This window comes from Scaptodrosophila lebanonensis, unplaced genomic scaffold, assembly GCF_003285725.1.
Source record: "Scaptodrosophila lebanonensis strain 11010-0011.00,11010-0021.00 unplaced genomic scaffold, SlebRS2 tig00000043-arrow-pilon, whole genome shotgun sequence".
Taxonomy (NCBI): Eukaryota; Metazoa; Arthropoda; class Insecta; order Diptera; family Drosophilidae; genus Scaptodrosophila; species Scaptodrosophila lebanonensis.
The window spans coordinates 8,302,057-8,326,071 of record NW_022060545.1 but is presented as its reverse complement, the minus strand read 5'-3'; the positions used below and the strand labels follow the sequence as shown (position 1 = coordinate 8,326,071).

At 39.4% G+C, this 24,015-nt stretch overlaps 3 protein-coding genes and 1 long non-coding RNA gene across 5 annotated transcripts in view; 1 reads left to right on the top strand and 3 right to left on the bottom strand.

The window, feature by feature from the left end:
* LOC115622665 overlaps positions 1–23,787 on the top strand; it is a 70,060-nt gene extending 46,273 nt beyond the window's left edge. Inside the window, exons 3-7 of one of the 2 annotated variants that reach the window (XM_030516678.1) lie at positions 736–947; positions 12,079–12,289; positions 18,791–18,918; positions 19,425–19,593; positions 22,395–23,787. In XM_030516678.1, coding sequence (XP_030372538.1) covers positions 736–947; positions 12,079–12,289; positions 18,791–18,918; positions 19,425–19,593; positions 22,395–22,834 — 1,160 coding nt within the window. In that variant the 3' untranslated portion in view covers positions 22,835–23,787. Of the gene's footprint in view, positions 1–735; positions 948–12,078; positions 12,290–13,714; positions 14,046–18,790; positions 18,919–19,424; positions 19,594–22,394 lie in introns of those variants that run through there. The other variant, XM_030516679.1, reaches the window with a different exon arrangement.
* Positions 11,874–12,475, bottom strand: LOC115622669. Its single transcript, XR_003995352.1, has 2 exons — positions 12,406–12,475; positions 11,874–12,276 (listed from the first exon to the last, which is right to left on the bottom strand). It is a non-coding gene; the product is annotated as an uncharacterized LOC115622669 (long non-coding RNA).
* Positions 15,237–16,148, bottom strand: LOC115622667 (venom allergen 3 homolog). Its single transcript, XM_030516682.1, has 2 exons — positions 16,029–16,148; positions 15,237–15,960 (listed from the first exon to the last, which is right to left on the bottom strand). Exons 1-2 carry the CDS (start codon positions 16,146–16,148, stop codon positions 15,331–15,333), a joined length of 750 nt encoding a protein of 249 aa, XP_030372542.1. The 3' UTR covers positions 15,237–15,330.
* Positions 16,229–17,622, bottom strand: LOC115622666. The gene is made up of 3 exons (XM_030516681.1): positions 17,483–17,622; positions 17,020–17,426; positions 16,229–16,631 (listed from the first exon to the last, which is right to left on the bottom strand). Exons 1-3 carry the CDS (start codon positions 17,618–17,620, stop codon positions 16,334–16,336), a joined length of 843 nt encoding a protein of 280 aa, XP_030372541.1. The 5' UTR covers positions 17,621–17,622; the 3' UTR covers positions 16,229–16,333.
* Positions 23,788–24,015: the final 228 nt, after the last annotated feature.

The following is a 24,015-nucleotide window of genomic DNA, read 5'->3' as shown; positions in this document are numbered from 1 at the left end:
AAATATACATTCATACTCGTACATACATAGATACACACAGACATATGAATGCCACTTGAGCTTGGCACAATGAGTTTGTCATTTCCACAATTTCAGTTTTCAGTTGCAAATTGTGGGGTGTGTGCTCAGTGAGTGTGTGTGTGTGCGTGTGTGTGTGTGTATGTCTGTATGTACACATACGGCATGTGTCATCGTTTTAATTAAACTACAACATGTTAAGCTGTAACTCTGCTAGTTTTGTGTATCTAAGCTTTTACCTTTTTGCACATTTCTCCGGTTTCATTTTTCTTCCACAAACATGTGTGGGTGTGTTCGTTAGTGTGTGTGCGTGTGCCTGTGTGTGTGTGTGTGTGTGTGTGTCGCAGCACTTAAGCAGACACTTATGTGTATTAGTGTAGTTGTGTGTTGTGCGCTGTGGGCTGTGTGCTGGCCTCAAGGATATGGTCTCTAACAGGCAGACACGCAAAAATTGCGTCACTCAACTGGCATCAACTGTGCCAACCAAAACGTGGTAGAAGGCACGTGGCCAGAACGGAGATGATGGGTAAAAGCCTGCCACATTAATGTGCAATTTGTTATGGCAACTGTAGGGCGTAGAATACGCTTAAAGCCGCTCACAATCGCAATCAGTCCTCGACAACAATTTGTCTCGCGGCCTTTTTTAAATACGAAACAACTTTTTCTATACATTTATTCACTCTTGCTTTCACTTTCTCACTTTCTCTTTCATTGCAGGCCTCACAATGTGTTACCAGCGGCAATCTGTAAATAACAACAATCATAATAATGTAGATCCAAAGCCCACACATCTGCCACCATTACATTATCCACATGGCCACAAATGGAATGAGCCGTATTTTGATCTGACAATGCCAAGGAATATTACATCCCTGGTGGGCAAATCCGCATATTTAGGCTGTCGTGTCAAGCATTTGGGCAACAAGACGGTGAGTGTTAGCTGGAGAGGCCGAAAGTGTGGCATAGATAAAGCAATTTATATGTATAGGCATATTAATATGTATGTATGTATGTATGTATGCATGTTTGTATGTATGTAAATACAACATGCCCATCTGTGAAGGAGTATGTGCATGGTAATAACAAAAAATGTCTTCGGCTTTGTCTGGCGGCTCTGTTTTAATAATGTTTATCTTTATTTGCATTTAATAAACAAAATGTAGCGCAAAACCAAAAGCAAAAACAAGAACAAAAACCAGAACCCCAAAAATGGTCATGTAATAAGCTCGGCAAGTGCCAAATGTTCGGAAAAAAAATCAAAAAAGAAAAGAAATAGAAAACCACATAGAAAGCGAGCTCGAAAGAAGGAAGCGAAAACCCATCTATGGCCTATGAGTTTAGATATTGCTTAAGATAGGACCGAAGCACATGTGTTGTCGACGTGTTGGACACGTCCTGAGTGTGTGTGTGTGTGTGTGTGAGTGTGTGCGTATTAGTAATATGTAGAAGTTGTTATTAAATTTGCCGGCCTATTCACAACAGTTTATTATGTAATACGTGACGTTAAAACAATGAAGCAGTGTCGCATATGGCCGCCTGCCTACTTTTCTGTGCGTGATATTGTCATAATTTTTATTGTGTCACTTGATTTTGTTTAGGGGCTTATATGAAGTATATATATTTAGGACTCGCAACTCCTACACAAAAGCCTAAACACACACACACACACACATATTTTTAATGCCAAACATGTGTCGTTTGCAGAGACAAGAAAGGAAACATTGCGAAGCTGCTGTGGAAAACTTTAAGACCTCCTAAGGCGATGTAAGCAGAACTTTTATGGCCTGCACTTTATGAAACTTAATATTGTATATTCACTCAAAAGAAGTTTCCCCACATTAAGAACGAGAGAAGAAGCAGACAGTTGTTAGTGAATGAAGTTGGAGAAAAACTAAAACTAAGATGGTTCCGCTTTAAGAGCTAAAGTTTTATATTAATTAAACAATAATAATTTAATTTATAGCAATTCCAACTTCCTTTTATTCAGTTTTTGGATGTTGTTTAATTGAATTTATTCAAATCATTCATTCGAAAAATATGACTAGCTAAAAAACCAACAAAAACCTTTGCAGCATAAACTTTAAAGTTTTCTGATCATCTGTCTTATAAAATTCTTCATAGGTTTTCCTTCTTTTAAGTTACTTCAGACGATTTCAGACATAAGTAGCGAAGTAGATTAAGGTTGAATGGAAAACTCTCGACCTATGTATGTCATATTTCTGTACTTCACATCTGCAAATTTCGATTTGATTATGATAGCAATTGATTTTTAAAATACTGTGAGCCCATTAAGCACATTTAGGCGTTTCATATTTCGAAAGTGAATTTAATTAGTTCCAAGGAATTGAATAAAAGGCGCATTAAATTGCTGTATTTCTATATATAAATAATAATAGCGCTCATAATTGAGTGTTATTTATATAGAAAGCGCGCTTTGTCAGCATCAACAATATTTTTAACAATATACTATTATGGCTTCAAATGCTACTTCTATACAGAGATTTTTTCTCAATAAATATCAAGTGAAATACTTGCGTCTCTTTGAGTTTTTCCGCATTTATCAATTCAACAAGAACATTTTGTTTTGCCCGTATGGCACAGACAAAAGCTTATTTTTCTGTAATACAAAAGCAAACAATTTAATTTGAAGCCAAAGCATAGAGAAATACTTTATGGCACAATTTTATGCTCAGCATAAAAGAAGCGAATTAATGCACCAAGTCGCTCTGAAATACTACTGCGTATCAAGTGCACTCCCATAGAATAAATATGTTATTAAAATGGTTGCCATAACGCCAGACCGCTGCAAGTTGGCGCTTGCAGCTCATCATTCAAATAGTCAGTCAGCCAGTGATTCAGTCAGTTAGTCAGTCAGTTTGTCAGGCTGTCACTCAGCTAAGGAGCCAGGAGCCAGTCATTGCGCCTGTCTGTCAATGCTCATATCTCCGACTGTGTCATGCACAGGCGTCACATTGTAATATCCGCGAAACTATTTACAGGATATTTATGTGTGCAGCTCCAGCTTCGGCGCCACTTCCAACTACAGCTCCATATCCGCCAGATGCGACATGTGCTTGCCATTAAACATGAATTGATGTGATTTAACAGTCACTACGTCCATTCATGTGCAACTCTTTCTGTCCTCTACTTATACTTCGACACACTCACACTCACACAACCAACCAGCCACCAAGCCACCCACCCACTTTTCGCTCCTGTCGTCCTTAACAATGAACAAGTATTTTCTGCGCTTTCGTAACACATTTTCGGGGTTTTCACGCCCATCATCTGCAAGCTTTTCCGGCTCAATACGATGGGCGACCGCCAACCGGACGGCTTGTCGTCTAGTATAGTATAAAGCTAAGCTCCCTTTCCACGACTTCGACTCCCCATTCCCCTCTCACCTCCGCTTCTATATATGCGGCACATGTTGCTTAACCCTGAGGGTTTTGCAACTAGCATCGGTTGTTCGCCTGCTTGCGCGCTCGCTTGTCATGACCAGTTAGGGTTAACGGAATACACCAGCTGGGAACTTTTGCAGGTGTTTGGCCTGAAGTTATAAACGCCGACACTGGCACGTTGATTACGCTAAACGATTTAGCGCACGACGACTGAGGATGCCACAAACATTCACAGCGCATGGCAAACAAACACTGCTCAGCAATAGTTTGTGGATAGCTTTTTTCAAGTTGGTTGTATAAAGAAACTAAGTTGGTAATTGCCAATCTCTTCCTGTCACAGGCCAATTGCTATGATTAGCAGAGATATCTATGATCGTGAAATCAAATTCATTGGAGATGAAAAATTTGTTAAACCTTTTGCTTAGTGTGCCCTTCTGATTTAAATAATTTAATCCATAAATCGAAAAATTGTAATAAATTCCTCTTTTTCAATTATTTCGCGTATAGTGCGTTAAAAAAAAAAAAAAACCACCCGGAAACCTAGTTTCACCTTGGCTTTTTGGCAATCGTTTAGTATCCTTATTTTCTTGGATTCCAATCAACAATTAATCTGCTGTATGGGGCTGCTCTGCTGACGTATACACGTCATCGGAGCAGAGACAGCCCAGAATTTTTCTTCTTTGCTTGTTTTGCAAGTCATCTTATCTCACGTAAATGAATGCTGATGAAGACTCGGCCGCTCTCGGAGCAGCTGAGGAAGTAGTCAATAAGCTGCCGAAGTACGTGGAGATGAGAAAAATTTCTGGTAAATCACCTTCGGAGCTGAGAGCAAAAATAACCAAGGACTTGCATATGTCAATGGGAAAACCATACTTAAAGCCGTCAATCTCAACCAGTAACTGGATTGCCTCAACCACTTGTACATCGACTACAAGTACCCTAACATTTTCTGTGGTGAACTCTCAATCAATGTATACTACAGTAGCGACATCAAATGGCAGTTTGTGCTCCACACCCGCCGTTGTGAGTACACCGGCTTCAATGACAAACTTAGTTGCAAATCCAACTCTGGACAAATTTTGCTCGTTTCAAATGCCAGTACCCGGTATTAATAGGAAGCGGAAAGGAGCCGTCGAGTCACTAAAATCGGCTCAAAAAAATAAGCCAACTCCTGTCAATACAACCCAGGGACAACGAACTGCGTCCTCCTCTCCGCCAGCGCTTCAAAATAATAGATTTGCAGCCCTTTCGGAAGAAGCTGATTCCATTATGGAAATGGAAGAGCCAGATTCCGAAGATCCATCGAGCCAGCAAAATGAAGCCAGCCGTTTCCAGCAGGGAAGTAGTATTCCTAAGCCTCCTGCTATATGTGTGCCACAAGTCAACAAATTGGATAAGCTGGAGGTGGCGCTCAATTCTGCTGTCTCCCCTAACGATTACGACATACGCACATCGAAATCTGGGATCTCGCGTATTTATACGAAGAATTCGAATGCGTTTCGTGCAATAATCAAATTATTGTCCAATCAAAATTGTCAATTCTGGCACCACCAGTTGAAGGAGAACAAACCCTGCAGATTGGTGCTCAGAGATATTCATCCCAATGTACCCAGGCAATTAATAGAGCGCACCTTTACCGACAAGGGCTTTACAGTTTTGAATATATATTGCCCCAGAAAACCGGACTGGCGTAACATTCAAATTAATGAGGAGGATGGTGAGGACATAAATAATGTTAAAACAAGACAAAATATGTTTTACGTTAACCTCCAGAACGCACCCAACGTTGCTGAGGCACTAAAAATAACTCAAATTGGTAGACACAGGGTTACAATATCAAAGGCCAAACAGAGTAAAGAGCTGGTACAATGCTTCAGATGCCAAGATTTCGGGCACACGAGGAACTATTGCCTTAAAAAGCCGGTTTGCGGTAAATGCTCGGGGGACCATGATACTGGCTCAAAATCATGTAACCTGAATGATAATGGGGAATTTATATGCGCTAATTGCGGCGAAGACCACATGTCGAGCTTCAGAGGCTGCAAGGTAAGAATTGATCTAGCCAAAAAACTTAAGCCAGCTGTGAGGTTGCCGAAAGATGGACTAGTTATCGGTAGCAATAGGAGTTACCCAAATAACCAAGGCACTAAAGTACAGTTTATCTCAAACTCTACTGTTAAGAGTGGCTTCTCTTATGCTGATGCAGCTAGGCCAATTGGAGAAAAACGTACCAGCGCGCCAACAAACCAAAACTCGCCCCGATCACACAGTTCCGCCGAAGATTGGCATCTAAACAACAAATTTAGTATGCTGGAAAAGGCGATTTTAGATCTAAACGCAAGAATGGATCAAATGTATAAGCTCATACAGGAAAATATGGATTCCAATAGAGCCTTCCGTGACTTGGTACAAAAACTAATATCCAAATGTTAAATCCGCTGTTAAAAATCGGATTATGGAACGCACGGGGCCTGGTCAAAAACAATGATGAACTCAGGCTTTTCCTAAGTTCAAACTCGATCGATATCATGTTAATAACCGAAACGCATATGCGTCCTGGCTTGAACGCATATTTGCCAGGATACGACCAGTACTACGCTAATCATCCTAGTGGCACCGCTAAAAGTGGTTCTGCAGTCATCATTAGATCAAGTATCGCTCATTCACAGAATGAGCCAATTCTAAAAACAAGCATCCAAGCGGCCAGCGTAACTATACCGACGAATGGTGGAAGCATCAAAGTCTCCTCCCTATATCTTCCTCCCAATGAAGCTTGGTGCAGGGCCGACTTTGATCTATTGCTTGCAACCTTAGGAGATAAGTTTATTGTAGGCGGTGATTTTAATGCAAAACACCAATGGTGGGGTAATTCCAGATCTTGCAGGCGAGGAAGGTGTTTGCAAGAGGCCATAGCTAGTACTACTTGCCAAGTTCTTGCTACTGGAGAGCCAACTTTCTACTCTTACAACACACGACTTAACCCCTCTGCACTAGACTTCTTTATTGTCAACAGGATTGCCCTAAACAGACTCACCGTTGAAACAAAATATGAGCTCGCATCGGATCACCTTCCAGTAGTAGCGACGCTACATCATGCACCGCAATATAATCCCAAGAGGGAATATATTCTACCACCTGGCTCCCGTATTGATGTTTTTAAAGCCGATCTCGAAAGAAGAATTAACCTGAACGTCGAAATTAACAGCCCAGAGGATATCGAAGACGCGATATCAATCCTCATGAAGAACATTTCACTGGCTGCGTCTTCTGCTGCACCGAAAACTTTACGCTTGCCAACCCAACATAGTCAAGCTAGTCTACCACCAACGGCTGCTGCGCTCTTAAGCCTGAAAAGAAGAGTCAGGAAAGAATATGCAAGAAATGGAGATACTCGCATTCATCAAATCTACAAAAGACTGTCCAATCGACTGCAAAAAGAGCTTGCTAAAATCAGACAAGGCAGAATTGATGACATATTGGAAAGTGCTGGTCCAGATGCATCATTTAATTACTCGCTCTGGAAGCTTACGAGGCGATTTAAGAGGCTGGTCATCCCTAAGACTCCAATTAAGGATCCTACAGGTGGATGGAGCTACTCCAGTCAGCAGAAAGCTGAAATCTTTGCAAACAGCCTAGAGGAAAGATTTAAGCCTTTTGACTTTACAACAGCAGATAGGCGAAGGGTAGTCGAGCTTAGGCTGGAGATGCCATTCCAAATGGCCTTGCCTGCAAGCCCAGTTACACTTCAAGAAGTGGTACAGCAGATAAAAAATCTAAAGGTAAAAAAAGCGCCTGGAGAAGACCTTTTAGACAACAGGACGCTGAAACTGCTCCCCACAAGGGCTCTGCTGTATATTGTCTTGCTCATGAATAACATACTCAGGCTGAGGCACTTTCCAAACTGCTGGAAAATGGCGCTAATTACGATGATTCCAAAGCCAGAGAAACAGCATACTGAAGTAGATGGATATAGGTCGATTAGTCTGCTACCTGCCCTCGGGAAGATGATGGAACGCGTGATTCTGGACCGGATTCTCCAGCTCGAAGCCGTGACGCGCAGAATTCCAAAATGGCAATTTGGTTTTCGAAGAAGTCACGGAACACCGGAACAGCTCCACCGTGTGGTCAACTTCGCCCTGGAAGCCATGGAGCAAAAGATGTACTCAGTGGCTGTGTTTATGGATATTAAACAAGCTTTTGATAGAGTGTGGCATGATGGTCTCCTCTGCAAATTGAAAGGCATGCTAACTCCTCAATTGTTTCAACTCATCGAAAGCTTTCTAAGGGACAGAAGCTTCAGAGTTGCTGTTGATGGAGTGAAATCCACGAGGCGCTCAATTTGTGCAGGGGTGCCCCAAGGCAGTGTTCTCGGTCCTACCCTGTATACATTATTTACTGCTGATATGCCTGCACCGCAAGAGATCATTGGAGTAGACGAGGATGACGCACTAATAGCTACTTACGCAGACGACACTGCGGTGCTTACCAGAAGCAGAGATATCGATGTAGCTTCGGAAGCCTTACAGCAGTATGTAAGTAGTTTCGAGAAGTGGGCTCTGAATTGGAACATTGGTATCAACGCCAGCAAGTGTGCGAATGTCACATTTACAACAAGGCCGTCGTCATGCGGAGATATCACAATGTTGGGGTCCACGCTCAGTCATACAAATTCGCACAAATATCTTGGTGTAATTCTGGACAGAAGACTCAACTTCAGCAAGCATACAACAATGGTGAAGCGATCGGTCATGGCGAAAGCCGGAAAGATGGCATGGCTGCTTGCACCATGCAACAAGCTGTCCCTGCACAGTAAGGTGACAGTATACAAGTCCATATTAAGTCCAATATGGAAGTATGCGCTACCAATTTATGGCATTGCCGCTGCTTCAAACCTAAACAAAATAAGAGTTGCGCAAGCTAAAATACTTAGAAAAATATGCAACGCTCCCTGGTATATGCGCACTAGGGACATCGAAAGAGACTTATGTGTCCCCAAGGTTGGCGATGTCATTCAAATGCACGCAAGCAATTACGAGAAGCGACTCGGCAGTCACCCCAACGCACTAGCGAGGCGGCTCCTGTCCAAACCTAAGAAGAGAAGACTGAAGAAGTGCCATCCAAAGGATCTCCCCACAAGAGCCCTTGTATAAAATACATAGTATATATCATAAAATATAATCATTTTTCATGTAAAACATTGTAAATATTGTATATATGTACATAGATATAAGTGCGTCCTATAGATGCTTACTATAGACAACTTTTGTATTCCCTAACTTTCAACTAGCTTAAGCTGCCATATTGGTAGTAGAAAACAAGATAGAACGCTACAGTCGAGCAAGCCCGACAGTAAAATAGCCTGTACTCTCCACAAAAAAAGAAAAATTAAAAAAAAAAAATTTAAAAAAAAAATTAAATTATTAAAAAAAATTAATGAATTAATTAATTAAATTAAATTAGAATATATGTTTATGTTTAGTTTTAACAGCATACATTTACATCACGTACCTATGCGTGTTTATATGCGTGTATGTATGCAGCACAAAGTTGAACCAAAGCAGCAACAACAACAACAGCTGCGGGCAGCGCTGCCGACAGAGGCAGCGCATGAGCAGCGATTTTACTTATGGCTATAACTTTCTTCAGAATTGACCTATCATGATGAAATTTGGCACACGGACACATTAGTACTAACTGGATGTACCTACCAAAATTGATTTCAAAATTCCGAGAATTACGGAAGTTATAAGAAAAAACACGAATTGCGGGGGAGTGGGGGGGTGCATCGAAAAAAAACTCAAACTCGTACTTTCTCGGTCTTAGGAGAATATGGAAACCAAGTTTGGTTATTCTAGCTCTTATACTTTCTGAGATCCTTGCGTTCATACGGACAGACGGACAGACGGACAGACGGACAGACGGACAGACAGACGGACAGACGGACGGACGGACGGACAAGGCTATATCGACTCGGCTTCTCATCCTGATCAAGAATATATATACTTTGTGGGGTCTGCCACGCCTCCTTCTGTGTGTTACATACATGCGCACAAAACTAGTATAGCCTTTCACCCTTTGGGTACAGGCTATAACTAGTTTAATAAATTGTATATATGTAAAAAAAAAAAAAAAAAAAAAAAAAAAAAAAAAATCCATAAATCCCTAAAGTTGGCGAAGTCATTTGATCACCTGCCCCAAAATGAAATGCCTTCACCATCACCAATCAAATGTGATAGGCTAACCTAGAGAAGAAAAGATTGAAAAGGTGGCTTACAGAGGACCTGCCTACTAGAGTTCTCTCAAGCTGAATGCCTAAACCCTATAAGTATGCAACAAATGATGAACCACAATATAAAACATTGATGTTTTAAGAATAATATTGCTATAAAGTTTCCTAAATTATTGCGCGTACGAAGTTAGCTGTAGCCTATGGTGTTCCGATTCTCTTTTCCGATTTTAAATCGTTCATTTGCCACCGCCCTCTTCGCAGACTTATGCCAGCCAGTGTGATTGAAGCAAAAGAGGCGGAGGGTCGTCCATAGATTTTCACATAACCAAATCCGCTTCCGCAATCAGTAAACTACACACAGCACTCATTTCATACGCACGTCCAGCCTTTTGGACTACTACTATACTATATAGTGCCAGACAGAGCAGAAGTTGGGGTTTTGCTTGCGTTTGAGTTGTTTTTCGTTTTTATAGCCTGTACCCAAAGGGTGAAAGGCTATACTAGTTTTGTGCGCATGTATGTAACACACAGAAGGAGGCGTGGCAGACCCCACAAAGTATATATATTCTTGATCAGGATGAGAAGCCGAGTCGATATAGCCTTGTCCGTCCGTCCGTCTGTCCGTCTGTCCGTCTGTCCGTCTGTCCGTCTGTCCGTATGAACGCAAGGATCTCAGAAAGTATAAGAGCTAGAATAACCAAACTTGGTTTCCATATTCTCCTAAGACCGAGAAAGTACGAGTTTGAGTTTTTTTTCGATGCACCCCCCCACTCCCCCGCAATTCGTGTTTTTTCTTATAACTTCCGTAATTCTCGGAATTTTGAAATCAATTTTGGTAGGTACATCCAGTTAGTACTAATGTGTCCGTGTGCCAAATTTCATCATGATAGGTCAATTCTGAAGAAAGTTATAGCCATAAGTAAAATCGCTGCTCATGCGCTGCCTCTGTCGGCAGCGCTGCCCGCAGCTGTTGTTGTTGTTGCTGCTTTGGTTCAACTTTGTGCTGCATACATACACGCATATAAACACGCATAGGTACGTGATGTAAATGTATGCTGTTAAAACTAAACATAAACATATATTCTAATTTAATTTAATTAATTAATTCATTAATTTTTTTTAATAATTTAATTTTTTTTTTAAATTTTTTTTTTTTAATTTTTCTTTTTTTGTGGAGAGTACAGGCTATTTTACTGTCGGGCTTGCTCGACTGTAGCGTTCTATCTTGTTTTCTCCTTGCTTTCTGTTTGGTTGGCTCGTTCGCTTGTTCCCTGCTAGTTAACTGGCGTGTGGCTCGTTTTTGGCCATTTCTGCTAACGGTAAATTTATGTTGGCAAAGATTCATTTTTTGTGATTTTATTTTTTTTTTTTTTTTGTGTGCAAGCAAAAACTGTAACAAAAAGTTTGGTGCCATGTGCCAGGCCAGCGAACAAACGGACGTTCGGACGAGAGGATGAACGGATAGAAAGGACAGACTATGGGACGTATGCCTGTGTAGTAAGTGTATATATGTATATATATGTTGTATATGTATACATGCATACATGCATATGTACATTTGAGCGTTCAGTCACATTTTTCGTTATTGCAAAATTAGACAGGCGATGTGGGGAGAGCGGAGCGGGGAAGCACAGATGGATGGATGACTGGATGGCTGGTACAGTTCGCTGGCTTGACGCAGAGCGATTCCCTCTGTGTGTGTGTGTGAGTGTGTGTGTGTGTGTGTGTGTGTGTGTGTGTGTGTGTGTGTGTGTGTGTGTGTGTGTGTGTGTGTGTGTGAGCCGCATTGGTTAGACAGTTAGCAGCATAAACAAGGCTTAGAACTGTGGCTGCGACTGCGGGCTCTCGTATAACTTGCCAAGTGTTTTTTTTTTTTTTAGGTACATCTCTGAATGTGTGCGCATGTAAAATGTAGTTTGTATATTTTTGTTGCCAGTTGTTGGCCGCAAAGGAACAAACAAAAAAAAGGAAAGGAATTCGAAAATTGGTAGCAGGATAAAAAATAACGGAAGTATCATTTTCCGACGCTGTCATGCGTTGCGCACACTAATTTTTAGTTATTTAAAATGTAGATGTGCTGCATACATTTAATTTTTTTCTTTCCAGCCACAATCGTTGGCTGACAGACAGCCGGACCCACAGATACACAGATAGACAGAGGCATGTGCGATTGCTTTAGGGGCTTGGCCCGGTACATAAGCATAAGCATAAGCATTAGCATTAGCTTTGTTTTGTGTGCGCCAAATTGGCAAAGGTTTTTAAAATGCAAATGCAAATTGAAGAATACAAAAATAAACATATATACATCTGCTTATAATACTTGGGTACCTAAGCATAGTATGGTCGTATAAAAGGCACATCTTGCAAGTCTAGACAGGCTGTTATTGAGGCTTATTTAAAGCGTACGCAAATGTTTTCGTTTAATTACAGGTTGCTTGGATCCGGCATCGCGACCTCCACATACTGACTGTGGGCACGTACACATATACCACAGATCAGCGGTTCCAGACCTCGTATCATCGCGACATCGACGAGTGGACCTTGCAAATCAAATGGGCCCAACAGCGTGATGCTGGCGTTTATGAGTGCCAAATATCGACGCAGCCTGTGCGCAGTTTTTCGGTCAATCTGAACATTGTGGGTGAGTAGAAAAGGGAAAGGGAGTGTGCGAGTGAGAGTGAGGGGGACAGCTTGTCAAAAAATCTGTGTCAGCATATATTATAGAAATGTATGTACATACTACATACGAATAAATACCCCGCATCGATTTCAGCTCTGCATCTGCACGTTTTTGCAGCTTCCGGGCCTGTTGGTGTTTATCAACAGCTCCCCAGCATCTGATTCAATGATATGAAGCAAAAGACTTCACATTCCGGCTTAAACTGTGCGAGTATACGAGTGTATACTATGTAGTCGCACGTATGTTATGTAGGTTTGTACATCCATGCACATAAATAAAACAGCACAAAACAAGAAATTGCGCATTTCATAATATTTTTTGCATATTCATGCAATTTGCAAGGCGTAAATTATGCACACTTGACAATCTCGCAACGATACAAAATACAGTATACTCGTAAGAGCAAGAAAATACTGTACTCTGTACTGTGCTAAAGAATGCACTGGAAAATATGTGAATTATTTGCCACTAGCGTGAAAGGGAGCTACATTTTATGGACTCATGCATGGCGAATTGGCAGAAGCGTATAAATTCCCAACTCACAGCTCCCTACAAAATGTTGATAATGTGAAAAATATACAAAAGTAATGCAGAAAAGTGTTTCATTTTTAAGATGTAGCTACTTGCCGTGAATGGGAAATCCTTAGAAAAGGAGACGGCAGTTGGGCAAAGAAAAGTGATTCAATATGTAATTATATAAAATTGAATTGAGGGAAAGTACACTAAGCATTTAAGCCACCTCAGATTCAAAATTGCTTAATTGTTTCGTTTCTTGCCAAAAACCACACAACAAACGCTTAGATGCAAAAAGGTTTTGTAGGCACCCATAGCTATTGGTTTTAATTTTCTAGTAATTGCCAATAATTAGCTGAACTATTTAATTAAATTGTCTTCAAATATTTTACTTTATCTTGCATTTTTTTTTGATGGATAACTGTAGTGTCCTTTGCATCTAATATTTTACATCAGATTAGTATTCATATCCAAAACTGACAATGGGCTTACAATGACAGCCATTTGACCCAAAAAGTTCAATTCAATTACATTGCGCTTCAAATCAACGCCATTGAAAAAAATTAGCAGACATTAAAATCAGGAAAAAGTGAAAGTCAATAATGCTGTTGATTAAATCCATTTTTAATTTCTTCGATGCATTGTTTGCTTTTAAAATAAGTGAAAAAAGAGTGGCTCTATTGTTACTTGATTAAAAATTCATTTGATTTTGTGTTTCATATTTTCACACTATTTTGCATTTAAATTGGTTTTTATTTGCATTTTTATAATACTCGTACTTTTTACTCTTTTTCCATTTTCTTTTTCTTTTTTTCTTTTTTTCCATTATGTCCATTTTTGTTTGTCCCATCACGTGCAACACAACCACGTCAGATCTCATTGATGCCGAGACCAGCAATTTGATGCAACAATATTACAACGATGATGCCTTCTACATTAGCTCGGATCGTGTCTATCAGTCCAGCGATGATGAGTTTGCGGGCATGTTTGGACCCATTCAGACGGTCGCTGGTTTGTAGTGCAACATTAGATTATGAAGAAATAACCGGAGGGGGCATTAAGAGGGGAAGCTGAACACTCATGTGCAGCAGCTGCCACTTTGCTCGACTAACAAACTTATGCTCATACACTCACTCACAAACACATACACACAGATATTGGAATAGAAAGATAAAGTTATACTCATGCCTGTCGCATGCATGTATATTATTTTTTTTTTTTTAATATTTTATGCCACACTTTCCACTTGTGGCGGACGTCAAGTGTTTGCCGGTCTGCTGTTGAGAGTCTGACTGCGAATACGGCTGTCTTGGAGTCCGCCAACTCAGCCTGCAGATGCAGACGCTTTTCTGGTTCATGCCTAACAAATTGCTTTCCAACAACCTTTTACCGACCAACTTTGCGTGCCGTTTTTATTTTTCTTTATTTTTTCATACCGCTTACTTTCCGCTATTTTCGGGTTAAAGTGAAATTCTACCCGAAAGTTGAGACGCGCTTGAGTTCGCCAACAACTGCAAAAAGTGCCACAAATGTTTTCCAATTTTATTTTCCGTTCACATTCTCAAGTGGCATAAATGCTTCTTTAATTACCGCCACCCAAAACACTTGAGCACGTGCACTTTTTGTAATGCTGTATTGCATTAGTTATAAGTATGACTAGATGAAAAAACATTGCTAGCTGTTATACGGAAAAATAAACAAATAAATAAATACACATTATTGCAAGCGATTTGGTTTCAAATAAAATTTCTGTTTCCATCAGACCGAAAACTGACATTCCACTTGCATTCGAATGGTTGTCTGCAACAACAACAAGTTCTAATTGCAACAAAAAAATTCTGCCAAGTATTTGAATTACAAGTAGATAGAAAATTTGGCTTTCAAAGTTTCGATCTATAAAGAATTTCTAAAAATGTTTCAAGTTCGCTTGAAAGCAAATTATAGGTAACTAAGTAATTCCGATTCAAAGAATATAATTGAATTTTGAAAATAATATCATTAAGCCTCTTTGTCAACCATTCTAGATCCATCAGATCGAAAACTAACCTCCACTTCCTCAGTTATTACGTTTGTCTGAAACAACAACACGCTCTAAAATTATTATTGAATATATGGAGCTGGTTGCAGTAAAAATTCTATTTATTTTTCTACAAGGATTTCGCTTGAAAGCAACTTGTACCTTTTTAAGCAACTAAATAATTAACATTCAAAGTAAAGTAATTGAATTGTGAAAATAGCATATGAATGGGGTCATTAAGCCGCTTTGTCAATCAATCTATGAATTAACAAAAAAAAAAAAGATGAACAAATGAAAAATGCATGTTGCTAACGCCTTTATCCATTAAAAGCACCTTTCGTTGTAATAACCTGTCATAAGCGATAGATTAACTAAAACTTAGTTAAGCAATTTAATTTATTTAAAATATTAACTAGCTTTCAAAAGAATTTCGTATTTTACATTGAACCTACAGTACTTTTTAGATTAGCATTTAGGCACTTTTTGGTAGTGTTTTACATAAATTTGGATGATCAGTGCTGGGTCCATTTTCACAATCCGCGGGTGTGAAGTTTCCGGTGGTATACACGATTGTCCCTAATGTGGGTGCTGAGCTGTAGTAGCAGATGAGCAGAAATCGGGTGTGCTTCAAATTAAAGTCCTGGGCCGCTGCACACCCGAAATGGGAGACTTTTTCGTTTAGAATTGTCATAATATGGCTGTACTCTTGACGTACATATTCATGTATATCGCCAGATGTTATCGAATAGACCTGATGAAGCCATTGCTCAGCAAATATTGATATATATTCGGTGTTGGTGGACGAATAGCCTCTGATGCGAGACTCGAAAACGGCGCCAACATTTGCTTTTGGCGCTTCAAAATCGTTTGTAGCGACACAATAATCAGTTAGAGCTGTTTGGCATTGTTTCACATGATATTCGGCCACTAGTGCCAGATCGGCGTCCCACACTAGTTCAGGCATATGGGCTGCCGTCGGAAGCTGGCGAATCTCACCGGCAGCCACATTTTGACGATATTTGTTGTGAATCTTGATCAGATACTCGGTAAAAGGTCGTATCTTGATCAGAAAGTGAGTGCGAAGACAGCGACTATTAAAGTTCTAAAGGAGACAAGGATTAGAATAGCGTACCTTTAGTATGCCAGCAAAGCTGAGGGCGAAGGACTCACCATGTCATTGTGGCAGCCAATATGAGGCACTTCCTTACAGGCCTTTATCTCACAAAAATCGATAGCCTGGCACAAACCCAGCCAGACCAGCTCACTTAATACGATGTGGATTAGACGCATTTTGGAATTAGACTGAGCATCGAGCTGAAAGCCCCGCTGCTTATATAATGTAATCTGAATAAACAACTGCTGCGAAGCAATTCAGTTTTATTGCATGCCAGGTGTTTTCTTACATTTTTATTTATTTTTTTAACACCCTACCTCTACTTTGTTTTTACAAATGTATTCATTAGAAATATGCAGATTTATTTTTCAATTTCAATGGGTTTCCTGTGTGGCTTTCCTTCAATATTTATTATTCCCTGTAAGTGATCTTTCTCTTCAGTTCTGCACAGATCCAGCCATTGACTACTACGGCCAAGCTTACACCTCGAATGGTTAAATCTTCCTTGTTTATAAATCGTGTCGCCATGTTTGGGGCCCATTTTGAAGAGACATATCATTTGAAAACGGAAAACTCGCTCATCATTGTCGATTGCGGAGGAGCAACCCACTTGATCATTTTTTTCATTAATACCAATGGCCATGGGGCGTATAAAGCGACTGTTTAAACAGAGTTTTACCTTAGATTTGGCTCATCTGAATAAGGAAAGATTCGTTAAGGCGATGCCTCCTACCTTCAATATGACCTTCGTGTCCTTCAGAAGAATGAAAAGAATTTCACAATTTCGAAAATTATTTCGACTTTTTGTACACAGTGTAAAATAGTTTTAAGCTGAATACTCAGCAATCTTTGCGCTTTTGTCTAGGTGCGCATTTTACCGTGATTACTGACATTTTATTTAAAATCTTAAAGTCGGGCATTGTTAAAAATTAATTTTGAGTAATTTTTGTAAATGGCAACGCATTAACGATTCTTTAAGCAACTTTTTTTTGTTCTTAGCGGCATGATGATTTTTTAAATAACTTTTTTTTCCTTTATTGCACTTACTGCGGCTCATCCTGCGCATCGTATTTTCGAATATCATTGCGTCGCAATTCCCACAAAGATGATATCCAACGTTGGACAAATCGTATTATCTGATCTCCCTTGTAAATGTTCGATATAGCCGGCGACAGGTTGACCTCTGCGATCAGAGGTTGCGGTTCGTTGGCTCCGCACACCGCATAGCAAGAATCTTTGGGGGGTTCCCTACAATATTTGACACGATATTCGGCCATTAGCTCCAGCTCGGTGTTCCAAACTAGCTCGGGCATGTGAACAGCAGGTTCCAGATGCACGCACCAGCCGCCGGCCACTTCGTTCCGCATTTTGTTAAACATTTTCAGTATGTAGGCCCTGAAGTTGGTCATGTTGGTGAGAAGTCGTCGTCGATGGCAATACACTTCACTGAAATCCTGTGCAAAATTATCAAAGGTATGGTCGGTGTTCCTGCTGTTGCTACAAAACTCACACCACTGTTTAGGCATGCAATGTGCCGCAGGCTGTGATTGGCACAATATGGTATAGCACACCAGTCCCTATGGCTGTTGGCCAGATCCAGATGCCAACCGAAACACAGAACCGCGCCAACAAACACAAGTGCGCGCATATTGCCGACTTAGCCTCAACTGATTAACAAAAGCCGTTCAGCTGTTAATTAGCGAGTCAAAGCAGACCGGACCATTTTTCACACACAAAAAATCAGCGCTCCGATTTCTAAATGAAGCTTTGAATTGCTCCGAAGTTTCAATTCGCTTTGTTGACTTCTGGGCGCTACTAACACTAACTAGAAACGGGCACTGATTGAGTATCGAAAACAAATTTATTTTGTGTATGGACTACGAGTATATTGACAAAACAATATACAAGTATATATATGACAACAACAAACATAGGCCATGAAATTTGCTTCCATGTTTTTCAATTGCAAGTTACTCCCAAGAATTCCAATATACATTTAATATACCCAACTAACTGAATATGGTTATTAAAATAAAAACTGACACGCACGCTACTAAAAATACATAACTAGTTCCTTAATACTTACAGAGATAGAGCAATATATGAAGATATAAATGCACAATAAGCATTATTTTTAGTCAATGTTTTCAATTTGCAATTTCAGCAATATTGGTTGTTTTTTTAAATCAATGCAGTGATAAAACAGTAAAAATGTTATTTTACAAATCCAGTAAATTTATTTGCAGAATATCAATTTGTTTTTTTAAAACATAATTTGTTCTTTTAAATGGAAATATATTCAAAAATATTTACTAAAAAGTATTGCTTTATAACAAGCAAGGAATATTTATGTGTCATAACCTCAAATTGATAAATACACTATTTTTAAAGAGTAAACTAATAACTGTACTTAATCAATCTATTTCGCTTTAAATACAGACATAGCGTTGACTTTTCCTATGTGTGTTATGTAATAACGCAAACTTACAAAACACATTCGCGTCAAATAATCAGACACTGCATTAAATAAGGGATATCAATATAATACAACATTAAAAAAATATTCATAAACAACAATATCGCATTTATTTTAACAACAGCTAATATGTATTCTTTTGTTAATTCCATTCTGTTCATATATACAATTCTTTAAAATCATTCAGCTGTCAAATTCGATGCACGCGTCAGTCGAAACAAGAATTTAATGAATATTTAATGAATAACGTATCAGTATCAGAGTGTGAAAACTATAGCTTTGGGCACCATACTGTTGTGGCAATTGCTAATATGAAGAAAAAAAACTCTCGACTCGTTACAGTGCCGACAGCCACAATTTTGGGCGGTCCGGATCTATATGTGGACAAAGGCAGCACCATCAATCTAACTTGCATTATCAAGTTCAGCCCCGAGCCACCCACCCACATATTTTGGTATCATCAGGATAAGGTAAGTTTAGACAACATATATTGTGTGCCTGTGAGGTCTTATGCCACAAACACACTGCGGCACAAAATCAATTTGGTGCAAGTCAATTTCATGTTCTTGTGCGCGCCAAATTATCTTGCAATAATTGAGTTTCTACCCAAAAAGTTCGGAGATGACGCAAAAAGTAAAAAAAATCATGACATACAGGATCAGGCCTTGGCGGCTCCTGGGCGTTGGCAGCCAATCGCGGTTGAATAAACGTTTTTAACTTTTATGGGCCGCTGAGCGAGCTGTTGTTTGGCATCGTTGCGTATACACAACGTATTTAATTTCAGCTTTTATGATTATGAGAAAACATGCCTCTGCATTTAGTCAGCAGCACTTGGCCCCGTTTTCGGGCCTTGTTGTCGCAGTTATGGCAGAGCGGAGGCATGGCAACATTTGTTTGTGGTTGTTTAATTTCGTGCAAAACCATTTTAATATGCGCTCCCACACTCAACCGCACGACCATCGTTTGTCACTTGCAGGTACTCAGCGAGGAGACGGCAGGCGGTCGCTTAAAATTTAAAACGATTAAATCGGAAGAAACAAAATCCATTTTACTTATCTACGATGCGGATCTATTGCATTCGGGCAAATATTCGTGCTATCCATCGAATACGGAAATAGCCAGCATACGTGTCCACGTGCTGCAGGGTGAGTAAAGGAGTAGTGGGTGGGTAGGGAGTATATAGCGAGCATTAATGCCAGCCTTTATTATATTGAATTTCATGGAATATTTGAAATTTCATGCTCTTGATATGCGGTTGTTGTTGGAAAAATCGCAGGGCAGTTTGAATTATTTGTTGTTTGATTAGAAAAAAACCAATAACAGAATATATAGCGAATAAAAGTCATTCAAAAAATTGCAGTTATATCTAGATTTTATTGTAGCATGAAAGTCGTTCTTGTCAAATCACACACGAAAATAAAAATGTTCCAATTATAGCCACTCTATTATATTCCAAATCAGGTGAATATTTCACAATTTGAAGTAAAAAAGTTAGGGCAGATCAATTCATTTTTTGTATAATCAGGAATACATATTTAAGTATATATTCCTCAAGCATTAAGGGATTTCATATTTTCAAGTTGCACATTTTTTCTGATTACCCACTTTCCGATAATGAGAATGCAATGAGAGCAATTTCGAATTCCCCCGAAAATTCAACATTCTTCACAAGTACATATTTAAAATAATATTATATGTATTCAGCTGTAGCTGGCATTTGTATAATAAAGTGCAATTTATTTTACAATAAATTTCATCTTTTAGAAACCAATACATAATACAGTAGTTATGTTAAGCTTCAGTTTATATTAAATTCTGTTTAAAAAGTACTCCCTCGCAATTGATTGCCGTCGAAGTATGCATCTTTATTAGGACTGCAAGCGCTGACAAGTAAAACTCAAATCCAAATAAAAATATATTCAGCTTAATTGGACATTTTCGAAGCTACAAGACTGCATAAATAAACTGAGCAAATAAACACACACACACAAACAGGTGAAAAGCAGCTAAGCAAATGAGATTTGGTCAGAAGCTTAAGTGCTTTCAGGCAGCCAGCAGAACTTAAACCTAGACATACATACCCGTACATATTCACATCACACATACATATGTATGTATGCACATCCACTTATACACTCACACAAATGATAACTTGGCATGCAAGTAGTTGAAGCTACTTGAGCTGCGAATACTTGTATGTGAGCACGAAAAATGTTAAGCGAGTGCAGCAGGCTGGGCCGAGAGAAGTACAGAGAAGCGGGCCGGAGCAGAGGGGAGGGAGTAGTGTACACAATCATTTCCCTAGCGCAAATGCTGTGCAATTTTTTTTATGCCTCGACAAACTTTATGCATTTTTGAACTTTATAATGTTGCAATAATATAAAACAAACCGCAGCAAGAGAAGAAATAAAAACAGCAGAGCCAGAGGCAGAGGCAACAGCAGCCCAGAGAGCATTGCATAAGCTTAGCAACAGAAAAGTACTGTTTTCAAAAAGCCGAGTTTTAAATACTCTAAAAAATTATTTGGGAGTTGTTATTACTGCTTAGATATTTTGCATAATATGTAGAGCTCTGAACAGAAAAATGTATACAGACATTTTTCTCACATTCCTTTAGTATTTGAATAAAAAAATAAATTGTTCAAAAATATATTCCTTCAATAATTATAATCTCGAATTGTTTAATATGACATATCTAGTACGACTTGGTGCTCAACGTACAGTTTCTTTAGCATTGTCACGTCACATGCTGGCAACTAGCTATAGTCTCTTTAATAGTTTCACAATCCCAAGGAAAAGAAAGTGCACTATAGTCGACAGTTTTCGTTATATATCATTCCGCTTAAACGTTGGGTGGAAAAACTGGAATAAGAGCATAGTCTTGAACACGCACACAGGTTGCTCTATTATTTGTGAACATTTTGAGATAAATAATTAATTAATTACCATATTGACAGTGAAATTTTGACAAACATTCAAACACATTTAACATATATAATACGACGGGCTTATACACTTTTATAAACTATGTATTAAGCTGTGGAATAGCTTAATTCTGAACCCAGTGAGGGTAGAGCCATGAACAAATTTTTTGTTAATAAAATTACAAATTTCTTACTAAAGTAAATGTATTGTAAGGATTTAAAAGTGTCCACCAATATATGTACGAGTAGCTTGCGTCCGATTTTACTAAAAAACAAAACTTGTAGTTAAATGTCAAAAATAGAACCGATGAAATTAAAAGCACGCTGTTCTCAATTCCGTGTCAATATTCATAGACAATTAAATATTGTTTATTGGGCCTCGCCGCATCAAAACATGCTTTTATTTATATATTTATTTATATTTATATTTACAATTTTTGCTGAAAATGATTTGAAAATGACTTTAAAGCCTGAAAAGAATGGCTGTCAATTGAAAACGAAAGCTCTACATTACGATTGAGCTCGCATAAGAGTAGTTTTAATTCGGCAATAGGAATAGGCAGAAATAGAGGTTTTTAAAATAGAAAGACTTATCTAAATTGATGTTCGGTAGAGCTCTTATTAATAGCATTCACATCACGGATAGAGAGATCTTTGCAATTTAACAGCGAATATTTATTTCATGAAAGGGATATTTTTTTTACATTCTGATAAGTGCTTGCTTTGTTTCGCAAATTCTATACTTTTTTCTTTGTTACAAAATTGAGCGCAAAGCAGTGATACTCTTCGGAAGGGTATACCAAAACAGGAGTTGAAGAGTTTGGTCGCTGGCGGCAACCCAAAAAATTTTGCATATTTAAGCCATGCAGCAGCAATTGCTGCAACAACAGTAACAATAACAAGAGGCACACTAATAGCAATGGCGGAAGGGTAGCAGTAGGGGGAGGGGGAGGAGAACCAGCCCCCCAACGAGTGGGCACCTCAACAAATTGTAACTCATTTATGCCATGTCTCTTTTCACAGGCGAGCGACCCGAGGCGATGCAAACGAATGCGGCACCGGCAGCCGTAGCCGTCGCCTGTCACACGGAGCATGCAACGCCGGCAGTCAAAGTAATTAGCACAATGGTTGCAGCATTTGTATTGTTGGAGGCCTGCTGCACGCTGCTGCGTCCGCAATGGAGGTCGTGGGGGCACGGCAGTGGCAGTGGCTGTGGCAGTGGCAGTGTCAGCAAACAGAGCAAGAGCAAAGCTGGAAAACATGAGCGGACGCATTCAGTGACGCAGAAGCGGCCAAGCCAAAGGCAAATGCAAAGGCAAATAACAGAGCAGGATAAGTCCAATGACCAGCCAAGGGAGCACCACCAGCAGCAGCAGAAGAAGCAGGGAGCGAGTCAGACGTTGAGCACTCAAATGGCGACCACATTGCTGCGGCACTTGCATGTCAATACGACTGTACGGTGATAAATTAGCCCCGGATCCTGTGGAGTTCCACATAAATGCCACCGCCAACTGCAGTCGAATGCAGACAGGAGCGCCGCTTGGGTATGGATGCGATGTGAGTAGGGAGGAGTGGGGGAGAACAGCATCACGAATATTGAGAGATGAGAGGCAAGAGGAACAGCAAGAAACTCTAGTTCATTGCTGGGTATTTAATACCTTTAAAAACTAGCTAATTATGCTAACGATAATGGAGATGGAGATGAGAAACCTGATGCTATTGAGCATACTGTTGTGCTAAACACTCAGCTCCCCCTCTCCTCTCTCACCCTCCCTTCCTCTGTCTCACATTATCTGCCTCCATCTATCTCACTAACTAAGTTGTAAGTAAATGCGTGTGTAATTAAGCGGGTGGGGTGCGGAACTAGCAATTTGTAGAGATATCCAGTGAAATGTATATACGAGCACTAGACATGTTAGCTAAATGGCCACGAGTTGCCGTTGCTATTGCCATTAAATGAAAACAAAAACACAGAACTAAAAGAAACGTAAAACAGACAAAAAATAATATATAACATAATAAATATATATATACAAGTATGTATCCACATAGAGTATACAGAAATGGTAGTTTGTGTAGCATAGCGTTTTTGTTTCCTAGTTAATTTCAAAAGAAACTCAACAGCATAATGCCAATAAGGATATAAATGAAGATGAAGTTGAATGGAGCCCGATAAACTGTTTAAGGACGCATAGCCAATGCTCTAATAAGTTACAGTATATTGTACATATATGCATTTTTTCATTAAAAACAAATTATCGCATAGCTCCTTAAGTTGAAAAATGCTAAGCTCTAAGCCAGGCGCTGTAAGCCATACAAACTAAAAAGAAAAAACTAATAATATTTGTAAAGCATTAGCCTCGTAAGTCTTGTAAATAGTTAGCCATTACATTAAATATTTATTTTCAGGACTAGACTCTAATACCTCCTATGGGTTTTTGCGAAAATTCTTGGTCGAGCATTGCTCATTATTTAAAATCGTAGACATATTTCCAGAGGACTTCAGAAATATTTGAAGGTATACTCCATTTTTCTACTTGTTTTTTTTTACTTTGGTAGATGTTTTTAAAACTCCTGCTTCAGACCGGTTGGTAAACAGAAGAGAGTTTCACTTCAAACTACAAGTAGTAGTGTATAACTCCGA

Coding starts and splice junctions, on each gene's coding strand:
- LOC115622667 (XM_030516682.1), bottom strand. CDS start 16,148: ATGCGTCTAATCCACATCGTATTAAGTGAGCTGGTCTGGCTGGGTTTG. Junction 15,961..16,028: donor TTGGCTGCCACAATGACATG/GTGAGTCCTTCG, acceptor TGTCTCCTTTAG/AACTTTAATAGTCGCTGTCT.
- LOC115622666 (XM_030516681.1), bottom strand. CDS start 17,620: ATGCGCGCACTTGTGTTTGTTGGCGCGGTTCTGTGTTTCGGTTGGCAT. Junction 17,427..17,482: donor TTGCATGCCTAAACAGTGGT/GTGAGTTTTGTA, acceptor AATTTTGCACAG/GATTTCAGTGAAGTGTATTG. Junction 16,632..17,019: donor GATGCGCAGGATGAGCCGCA/GTAAGTGCAATA, acceptor CTGTTTAAACAG/TCGCTTTATACGCCCCATGG.